This window comes from Corylus avellana, chromosome ca7 (assembly GCF_901000735.1).
Source record: "Corylus avellana chromosome ca7, CavTom2PMs-1.0".
NCBI classification, from domain to species: Eukaryota; Viridiplantae; Streptophyta; class Magnoliopsida; order Fagales; family Betulaceae; genus Corylus; species Corylus avellana.
The window spans coordinates 10,000,944-10,012,413 of record NC_081547.1 but is presented as its reverse complement, the minus strand read 5'-3'; the positions used below and the strand labels follow the sequence as shown (position 1 = coordinate 10,012,413).

At 36.3% G+C, this 11,470-nt stretch overlaps 2 protein-coding genes across 2 annotated transcripts; both read right to left on the bottom strand.

Moving 5' to 3' along the window:
• Positions 1–2,230: 2,230 nt before the first annotated feature.
• LOC132188304 (uncharacterized) lies at positions 2,231–2,933 on the bottom strand. Its single transcript, XM_059602727.1, has one exon. The coding sequence runs from the start codon at positions 2,815–2,817 to the stop codon at positions 2,458–2,460; it is 360 nt and encodes a 119-aa protein (XP_059458710.1). The 5' UTR covers positions 2,818–2,933; the 3' UTR covers positions 2,231–2,457.
• Positions 2,934–6,466: 3,533 nt separating this feature from the next.
• LOC132186664 (eukaryotic initiation factor 4A-15-like) lies at positions 6,467–11,268 on the bottom strand. Its single transcript, XM_059600657.1, has 5 exons — positions 11,126–11,268; positions 9,274–9,343; positions 8,968–9,074; positions 8,162–8,592; positions 6,467–7,508 (listed from the first exon to the last, which is right to left on the bottom strand). Exons 2-5 carry the CDS (start codon positions 9,339–9,341, stop codon positions 6,873–6,875), a joined length of 1,242 nt encoding a protein of 413 aa, XP_059456640.1. The 5' UTR covers positions 9,342–9,343; positions 11,126–11,268; the 3' UTR covers positions 6,467–6,872.
• Positions 11,269–11,470: the final 202 nt, after the last annotated feature.

The window sequence follows — 11,470 nt, the reverse complement described above, 5'->3', positions numbered from 1 at the left end:
ACTTTAGATTGTATTTGATTGTGAAATTAAGACCTTGAGTTGAAGGCCTCTTTTGCGCTATTTGGGTTTGATATGGTAAAAATCTTGGTTAATCTCGGAGATTTTTAATTTGAATAATGCTATTTATTTAGTAGATTCTTATTGATATACAATTAGATGATGTGCTAATAAAAATCAGCCATTGAATTAGTACTTGTAAAAAAAAAAAAAATTCAAAATCAAGTACTGATTTAAAGGCTATTTTATTGACATGACATTCAGTTGTATGATAGTTAGTATCTACTAAATAGAATTTCTCTTCTAATTTAAAACATTTTTTAAATATATTTGAAGAACATTGTTTTGATGAATTTGATGCTTTTAATGGTTGATAACAAGAAGAAAAATGTTAAACTTATAACTCGTTTACAACTTGTTAAGACATGTCAGCATGTGATTAAAGAGTATTGTTATTTTTTATTTTGTGTAGCTGATGTGACTCTAATCATATGCTAACTTGTGTCGGCGAATTGTAAAAAAGTTGTATGTCTAACAATAGTTAGGGTTTGCATTTTGTGGCTAATGTGACTTCAATCTTGATAATTTCTAAAAGAAATAGGAAGTGATGGCTAGAATGAGGTTTGAATCAAGAGCCTAACACCCCACCAAAATAAGAGATCCATAGTCTTTTATTAGTAAGTTTAATGGACCTGCACGTAGTGGAGGTTCCAAAAGCTGTTTAATGGCCTGAGTTTGTTCTTTCTCTTTGACTGTTTCTATTTGGAAAACGACAATACCTCTTTTATCAATAACTTCTTTCTGATGATTGTTGTAGCTTTCAAACGGATCAGCGTCTTGGCCTGCTTCAGAAATCGCATTATGCGGCCTCTTTCTTAACTTTTTGTGCAAGATACAATTGATTGAACCCTTTTTTTAGCCCATTTCCTATTTGTTGTTCTTCGTTTTCGCATTATATTTTTATTTGGACATCTTGTTGGAGAGCCCACAGCCCCACACCCTCTTAGTTTTTTGTTTTCATGTAACCATTTTCTCATTTGATTAGGAGAAAAACAACGTAATTATCCCTATCAAGGGTAGTGAAAGTAGACAACATCATATGGCCCCAACCTATCGATGCCTGGGCATATCATAGTCTCATTTGATTTTTTTTCTCCAAATTGGAAAACATCCTCCCTATAACGTTTTTCCCCTATCAATTACAAAGATAAAAAAATAAAAAAAATAAAAAACTATAGACTCTGAACATTCTGCAACTGATATATGTAATGTAAATTATTAGATGCTCTAGTATAAAATCTGCTATGGTTAATTGGGCACGTTCTAAAAAAACAAAGAAAGTATTCACATCGCTTCAATAAATTTGCTCTTCATTTTAGCGCAAAAAAAATCACATTTTTCTATTTTAGTTTTCTACTTTTACCAAAACACTCATCAAATTCTCTATTTTAGTTATCAATTCTTACTATTCTATTTAAATACTGGTTCTCAAGTATTTCTTTATTCTTTATCGAGAGGGAAGATAATGTTAGAAATTAAAAAATGATTTGTTTTTTTACATTTGGCGAGTGACCATACTCGTCAAAATTTGTGAGCACCGCCAAATATTTCTCCAAATTACCGAGCCAAATGTTACTCTTTTTGCTCTCATTTTAGCATCAAGACTCGCCAAAATAACATTTGGATAGCTAGATAAGAATGATCTAGCACTCACATTGGGTTAGTCAAAATAGCTATTACAGTATTCAGCAAATTTGTTGAGTGACAATGCTTAATATGATTCTCTCCTCTTTAGGACAAGTAAAAATAGATAAATAAAGAAGATTTTAAATGGAATATATTGAAAATGAATATCTAAATTTCAAAAGTGAGTAGCTAAAAAATAATTTGTGCTCTTTAGCTAAATTGGGTAAATTCTAGTAAAAGCACACGTGATTCTCAATTCCTCAAAGACAATTTCTAAGGAAACTCTTATCCTAAATGAAAGAGAACAAAAACACATTTGGCTGGCTTCAACCCCAATCGATTTTTTGGAGACAGAATCACCCCATGGAAGATGTTGACAATTGTAAACATCTTAATAAAATGGAAGAAAAAGTTCTTATAAAGGACCCAGAAAAGAAAATATCTTGTTAATTATCTTGAACATTCAATTGCTGATCTTTTTTGTTATTTCCTTCTTTGTCACAGAGAGTTGAATGCTATTATAAGAAAAGTAAGCAAATCTTGTGAATGATATTGAAACATTGGCTTAGGAAATTAATTAAACAACAACAACAACAAAAAATAGTTTTTAGAGTAAATAGTCTATTTAGTATTGCTATGGGGATTCAAGATTTATCAAACACAAGAGAATTTCACATCCACGGCAACCTCTGTAAAACACAACCCAAATTGGAAGTGAAAAAGAAGAACATAAATACATATATGTATATATATAGATATAGATATATATACCCATCACCGCCATCCATAGAGCACCTGGGTGTAGGATTTCTTGATCCACCGGAAGCTTTTCCTCAGAGACCCTTTCACCTTCCCCTCCACGGCATACACCTTATACCCAGCAACCCTTTTCTTCCTCTGCAATTCGGGATCGTTGAAGCTCCAGCTCTTCGAAACAGAGCTCCCAACGCTGCTTTTCCCTTTCTTCATCTTCACCTCATTTACTATCTGGGTCGGCTGCGCCGATGAGCCGGCATAGTTGACGCTGAAAGACCTCAGATCCTGCATGCTTGTCGCCGCAGTTCTGCCGCCGTAGTAGCTCTCAATCTGCATCCCGCCGCCATCCCTGCATGACTTGGATCTGAAATCCTCCATGTGAAGGAATTGACAGGCTCGAGGATGGGCGAGAGAGGCAGGGGAGGAGAAGATGGAGGAGCTTGTTGGGTTTGCTTTTGCTTTGCGGTGTGTGTAATTATTATTATTGTTGTTGTTGTTATTTATTACAATATATATATTTTATATATATATATATTTGGAGTGGAACAGTTGAACGTGGTGTTTCCAGTGAATCCTTAAGGGGTGAATGGGTGATGGACTTTTTTTTCTAGTTTTTCATATATATTTATTTATTTGTTTAATTCAACTCTTGCATGAGGCTGCTCAGTTTGACACACGTGCAACGGTTAAATTTGACTTTTCAAAATGAAAAAGACACTAGAGAATTTGGCAATTCACCACACAAATTTGACCATGAAAAATCCCATCCTTAAATTCTTTGTTGTTGAAAGAGATATTATGCTTTTACGCATTCTTTCATTTTCTTAATTTTTTTTTTAAAAAAAAAAAAATTAAACATGCCACATCAGCAAAAAAAATGCTGAGAGAATACAAAATAATATTTCTCTTATCGAAAACGCTTTCATAAAAATAAAAAAGTCAGTGGAGTTTATTTTTAAATCTAAAAAATTACCTATTATATATATATATATGGTTCAACATAAATTATTTTCATATTTATAACATAGTGTTGAGGGTTAGGCTATTCAAGACAATTCTAGAAGCTAACCCAAATTGAATCACTATTTTGGAGCTAAAGTTTAATTAAAAATAGCTCACAAGATCTTTATAATCACTCCACTTATTTCATTGGGTTCATGGCCCACAAGGGGATATTGCGAGTCAAAGACAAGTTCCAACCCATGAGTTATCTTCTTACTTAAAGAAGTCAAAATTGCAATAGTGCAAAGTGCAAGCATGACAACATACAAGATTCATGTGAGTTATATAGATTTCTTGTAAAAATCCACTTACTCGTGGCTTATTTAAGCTTTCTGTTGACAGTTGACATTTCTGCAACAATGAACCAAGCTCATGAGTTGTTTGATTGAAAAAATTGAAAGTTTGAATTTAGAAGGCATAGATGTGATCCGGCAGCTCTGTTTTCACACTATGGCCATACATTGTGTAGCTTGGCACAATGAATGGGTTATGACAAATATGACACGATTGGAATAGTACCTTCCAAACATGCATGATGAGCAGAAGAAGCGCAGAAGAAGCGCAACGAGTTAAATGGTTAAACTTTAACTAAGTTACTTGAGCCTTAATAATAAGTCACTCTCAAGTATTATCAATTATTAATGCGCATTGGGAGTCTAGTAGCTAATGTCACATATGGATGTGCGGTGCACATCTACTATTACTGCTAAATGCACAACTATTACTTTTGGAAATGCAACTACTATTGTCATTACTGTTGGACGAGCAACTATTGTTACTGATGGATGCACGAAGCGCATCTATTTTTACTGCTGAACGTGCAACTACTGTTACTTAAGGATGCGCACAACACACACCTATCATTATTGTTGGACGCGCAACACACATCTGTTGGACACAGAGTTACTATTATTGTTGAACATGACATTGTTATTACTATTGAACACATCAATATTACTATTGTTGAATATGTATTTTCATCACAACTGGAACAACTATTATCATTACCATTGAATATACTCTTATCATTACTAATAAGATTATAATTACTGTTGTTGTTGGATCGAGTTTTTGACCATCTCATTTGAAAATCAATTGGTGTCCAGTGAGGGAAGTCAAATCTTTTTATGGCATTCAAAATCGCACCCCGCAAGATATCTAAGAGTCGTTCAAGTGAGCAGAATAGCGGCATTGTTAAACCTCAACAATTATTATTAAAGTTACGATTATCACTGCTTCTTAAACTAAACATAGTGACTATTGATCGCACTCATGTGGAATGTCTTGTGAGATTTTGAGCTTGAGTCTTTTGCAGGTCTATAGTGTTCTGACACTCACTCCCTTTAGTTGGCATGAGTTTTGGGATTGACTCCCATTCCCTCATTAAAAGAAAGCGGTGTTCACCTGATTTATGACACCTGATAAAAAATTAAAAAAGAAAAAAAGAAAAAGAAAAAAGCCCAATTCATAGAAGTATATTAGTCTACATCAAACTTGATTTCTTTTATACAAGTGAACCAACTAGAGTCTTTAATAAAAGGCAAATATTCGGTCAGGAATAAATCTTTGGCTAACGTGTGCTCTACGTTGTTTCATGATTTTGTTTTAAACCTCATACCAATTGTCTATGATTTTATATTCTCCAACCTACAATAATAAATAAGAACCAGAAATCAGTGGAGATAATATGAAAAAAATGGTACTTTATTATGGGCAGAATTTTCCTTTAAACTGGATTGGAGAAACTTCCTTCAACTCAGTCTATAAAAATAATAAGTGTTTAAAATATATGTATGTAATTTTTATATTTATTTTTGAACATATATTAATTTAATAAATTAGATTGGAATTGAATAAATTTCTTCGCTCCCGATAATTTAAATAAAATCACCAAGGAATATTTATTTTAGGAAGAAGTAAGAGAGAAATTTTAGAAACCAACCCCTTTGTTAAATGAAGTTAATTAGGTATTAAAATGGAGAGGATCATCAAGATTCCAAGGTATAAACGGTGACGTATAACACCAGAATTCCACCTATTTGGCAACAACCAGAAAGCGACTAATTTATTTGAAAAAAGAAGTAAAGGGGAAACATGGAGACATGGCAGATTGCAAATAAATTATTCGCAGAGTGCCCTTTATATCTTAAGGTGTAGATAGTTAGATACTTATGAATTGATCTGCGCCATCTATTTCATCAATCAATTCTTTGATCATAGTTATTCTGCGGCTCTCATGCTCTCCAAATCGATCTAGTAGCATGTATCCAACCAATTTCTCTACTCATAAGAACCGAAAGAGGCACTCTTTTTGCTCGTGGCATGTTTCCCTAGTCACAATAGAAAATAACGATATATTTTATGCGATTTGATTTAAAATCACGTTTTTAGTATGTAAATCATAATTTCAAATGCACCCTAATACAACTAATTCATAGAGGAGTAAACATAGCAAACCTAGAATATAAAATTCTAATTAGAAAGAGAATTGTATTGGACCGAAAATGTATTTGTCACTATAAATTGAGGGGTAAAGATGGACAGCACGCGGCGTGCATGGCACGCCGCGTGCAAAAAAAATTTTTTTTTACACTGTCGTGCGTGGGCGTGCCACGCACGACGCGTGCTGCTAATCATGAGTAAGCCAGCTTTGCACGACCAAGTCAGCCATCAACTTGGGTTTTATCTTATTTATTGAACAATTCCTTATTTTCTTCTCACCGCCGGCCCCACTTTTCTCTATCCAGTTTTGAATGCTCAACCGCCAACTGTTCTTACATCTCTCCAAATCGACTGTTCTACAATTGGCCCAAACCCAAAACCATTCCGGGACTGTTACTGACCCGAGAAGGTTGGTTGCGATTGGTATTCTAATCCCGCCTACCAAATGTTTTCGGAGTGGGAGTCGCAATTGGCAGTGTCCTACGAACTGTTTTCGGGGTGGGAGTCGGAATTGGCGGAGTACTAACACGAGAGGGTTGGTGCTCAACCTTACTTGCAACCTTCAATGCAAAAGATGGAGAGATGATAGAGAAGAGGACAAATATAAAGATTATATAACCAACAGTTACAAGAGACCCCAGTTCTTGGTACAATACAGGAAAAGCTTAAACAATAATAGAACAATCAATGCTGAAAGTGGACACCTCAATAACAATAATAATAATACTAGGGGCTTAAACTACAAAAGCCTAACTAGAACAAAATTTGAACAAAACCTCCAAGCTGGAACGACAACTTTTGACAGTCTTTTATATTGAAATAATGCAATACGACCCTAAACCCAATTCATTAAACGGTTAGATATGTTTGGAAACATAAAACTGGGGGGACAGTGGATGTGGGGAACAAAAATAAAATGGAAAACATCAAATAGTACTTTTTCGAAAGGAGGAAAAATCCCAGGCCTCAAAACAAACCAAAAAGGCTCATCACAGGAGATCGGCAATATTGTTTGGCAGCTCCTCGATGACCACATTGTAGAATTTCTGAATGTCGTACAGCATTCTCTCATCATCCCTGGTAACAAAATTAATGGCAACACCCTTTCTCCCAAACCGACCACTACGTCCAATACGATGAAGGTAGTTTTCTGGTTGGGTCGGGAGATCAAAATTTATGACTAGGGAGACCTGCTGCACATCAATACCACGAGCCAAGAGATCGGTGGTGATGAGAACACGGGAAGAGCCAGAGCGGAATTCCCGCATGATTATATCTCGAGTGTTCTGGTCCATGTCACCATGGGTGGCTGAGACGGTGTGGTCACGGCTTCGCATCTTGTCAGTGAGCCAGTCAACTTTACGCCGGGTGTTCACAAAAATGACACTCTGGGTGATGGCCAGTGTCTCATACAGATCACACAGTGTCTCAAGCTTCCATTCTTCCTTCTCGACATTGACATAAAACTGCTTGATACCCTCAAGGGTTAGCTCATCACGCTTTACCAAGATTCTAACAGGCTTGTTCATAAACTTCCTGGTGATCTCAAGGGCTTCAGGAGGCATTGTAGCAGAGAACACCCCGACCTGAACTTTCGCCGGCAACAGCTGGAAAATATCATAGATCTGACAAGCATAACACCAATATCAGAACAGTTACTATCAAAGCCCTTTTAATATATATATATATATATATAGAGAGAGAGAGAGAGAGAGAGAGTAATGCTACAATTCACACCCAGTTTATCATACTCAATTCATACCAGTGACATGGCATTAGCTGAATGGAGGTAAAAAGTCATGATTTTTTAAGCAGTCATTCAACCAATGCCGGGTGTGAAGAATAGATTGTAGACATCTAATAGAAGTTCTTTAGAAAACGATCAAGGTTCAAGATTATTCTCCAAGAAATTAGAACCCTGACTGATGAATGAAGTAGCTAAAAGTCTTCGTGTAACTCCAACCAAAGCTCAAAAATATTTACACTTAATCCCCAAGTCCAATTGCATCTATTTCAAAGCAGACCCTACACTATTAATTTCTTTGTCAAAGGCTCAAATTGCTCAAATTTCTAGTTGTTACCTGTCCACATGTTGTTGACTAACAACAAAAAAATCCAAAATAGACATCCATGTTAAATCACCACTTATTTTAATCATCACTTACTTTAAAGTGGATAGCAGTCTAAAAGCAAATGGCAGTTCAAGTGAAACTACACAAGGTGTGTCTATGCAGCACAACCAACAAAGGGATGAGATCAAAGCAAATTGTTGACTGACCTGATCCTTGAAACCACGAGAAAGCATTTCATCAGCCTCATCCAATACAAACATCCTAATTGAGTCAGGACGAAGTGATTGCCTTCGCAACATATCAAACACACGACCAGGAGTTCCGACAACACCATGGACACCAGCTTGGAGAATGCGTTGATCCTCACGAACACTTGTCCCACCAACACAGGCATGAACCTTAACACCAAGATAATCACCAAGTGCTCGCATAACCTTCTCTATCTGTTGTGCTAGTTCCCTAGTGGGTGCCAAAACCAAAGCCTGGCACTGGACATGGCCATAATCAAGTTGCTGCAAAATCCCAGAGCAGAAAGTTGCTGTTTTCCCAGTTCCAGACTGAGCCTGTTGAATCACATCCAGGCCTTTGCAGAAAGGAACAATCCCCCTTTGCTGAATTGCAGAAGGCTTCTCAAAACCTTCAAAAGATAAGTTTGATTATAAACTAGACATATCTAGGCAAAGAGGCAAAAAAACAGATACAAGAGTCCACAATGATATGCTCATTGAAAAACTATGCACTTTATACAATGAGCAAAAATCAGACAGATCATCATATTATTGAGATGCTCCCATATTTTAGGACAAGTTAATAATTGGGTGGTTATAAATCAGGTAAAAGCAGGACCAACAAAAAGGAGTTCTGAGCGTCAATTTTAAAAGAGTTTCCCTTCAGGTAGTAGGACCATTTTAGCGGGCCAACAACTTGGGTGACGTAAAAATTTCAATTTTGCATCTTCATTTACATTCAGAAGGAAAGATCAAGAACAAAAATAACACCATTATATACCTACCATAAGCATAGATACCCCTCAGAAGGTTTTCTTGTAAACCCATTGCATCAAAACTGTCATAAACCTCATCATATGAGGTGAAAAAGTCTTGTCCGTCAGCTGTGAGTCTGCAACAAACAATTTGTCAAACAAACATCAAAAGTTGTAAACTACAAAGCATACATAATATGATACAATATACTTAAGAGAAAATAGCCTTGATATATATATATATATATATATATATATATATATATATATATATATATATGGCAAGAAATAAATAATGGAACCAATGCAGCTGAAGAATGTAAGAGGGCAACTTACAACTCATTCATTTTTGCATCGAACTGACGAGCATCAAATTGTGAACCTTCCGGAGCAACACCTGCCATAGCTGTGCACAGATGGACATACATATCATTAAGCAATTTCAGCAGAAAGAGAGGGGAGAGAACCGAAAACAGCAAGAATTTTTTTATAAGTAATTCAGTCTAATAAAAAGGTAGAGGGGCGCAGTCCAAGTGCACAGGATTTTTCCAAGAGAAACACCAAACCAGGAAGCAGAAGAAAAAGGCAATCAAGAAACTCTAAGAAATTAGGAAAACGAGAACAGTTAGAAGCAAGCGTAAAGAATTTTGAACACAATGACTATTAACTCTATCATCGTCCCCTCACAATATTTGAAGTTTCGAGCGTTGCATAGCAAGAATATTTTAAACTCCAGAATAAAAATGAAAGACAAACTTGGTTTTTGGTGGGTACAAAAGTAGCTCCCTTTTATTTTTATTTTTGGGGCGGCGGGCTGTAGGGAGTAGAGATTACGTGTCAAAAGTGTAACAGAAGAGCCAAACTTGCAAATCAAACAAATAGGAGTACAAGTATTAGACTTCTGCTTCAATGTCTGGAGAAGAAATTTTAAGGGGTAGACGGAATCTGCTATGTTTAGATATAATCCTTGAGCAACAGATACCGCTTTGCCCACTCCCCCAAAGTGCTAACGCATCAAGCAACATCATTATTCCTCTAAGAATTAGGACAACACTAAGGAAAAATCTTACAGCTCAAGTTGTAAATGTTGAAATCCCAGTAAGGTAATCCAGGGGAATTTTTTTTTTTCAAAAAGAGAATATAAACTACTGTGGGAGTAAAGATTACGTGTCAAAAGTGTAACAGAAGAGCCAAACTTGCAAATCAAACAAATAGGAGTACAAGTATTAGACTTCCGCTTCAATGTCTGGAGAAGAAATTTTAAGGGGTAGAAGGAATCTGCTATGTAGGATATAATCCTTGAGCAACAGATACCGCTTTGCCCACTCCCCCAAAGTGCTAATGCTTTATGCAACGTCATTATTCCTCTTAGAATTAGCAGAAACAGGGACAAAACTAAGGAAAAATCTTACAGCTCAAATTATAAATGTCGACATTCCAGTAAGGTAAGCCAGGGGAATTGACAAATAAAAAAAGAATATTCAACATTTACCATCAAGAATCATGATACGCAATTCAGATGACACGAATTGAATCTCTAATCTATAAAGACAGAAAAGAACCTGTAGAAAACTAAACCCAATGGTCCCAAGGAAAATTCCCTCGCCCCCTGGCTGGCTAGTGAGAAAAAAAATACAAGGAAACAAAAACAAGGTCTTTTAACAATTTCTGTCTTATCGTAATAGCTGCTTCCCAAAAACAAAACCTGGGTCTTTTCACTCGCCAAAAAGCAACAGCTGCTTCCCAAATCCAAAGAAAAACCTATCAAACTAAATAGTCCCACAAAAGCTCAATCAGTAAATCAAATCCATGTCTCAACTCCCAAACACTAAAAACCCTATTTGTCATAGCCCTGTCACGTTTCCTCTCTCGTAGTTTTCCCATAAACCAAACACCAGTCCCCATTAAACACATCACAAAATCAAATAGCCAAACAAAACCGCAATCACCAAAAAAAAAACTGAATCCAACGATTCCGAACAAAAGCACAAAGCAATCACTACCCGATAAACAACCCCACATTCACGGGCTGCAACAAACATCTCAAGCAAAAAATCAACAATATTTGTAAATCCCACGATTTTACAAACAGACCCATCAACCCGTAAATCCATATACACAGTCCTGCAAATACATAGCTTCATATGCACACACACACATATATGCAGAGCGAGAGAGAGAGAAACACCTGCGAGCGTTGATGATTGCTAGAGCGAGAGAGATTAGAGAGTGAGCGTTTGTAGGCTTGTAGCTTTGAAGAAAGAGCAAGGGTTTCCCAAACTCCTCGGATCTGCGCCGTGGAGTTTGATTGAAAGGAGGCGAAGCTTGAAACTGCGAGCTTTATATACACTCCTTTGCCCACGTGTGTGCGAATTAGGTTATTGTCGCCCTTGTTACACTAATACCTGAGTTTCCGGATTTGTCCCTGGGGGTTTTATTTTATTCCTTTGGGCCCTTTTGGTTGCCGAAAAATTTGTGCGGGAAAGGGAAACAAAATTTGGTAACAGAAAGGGAGCTTCAAAATATATTTTAT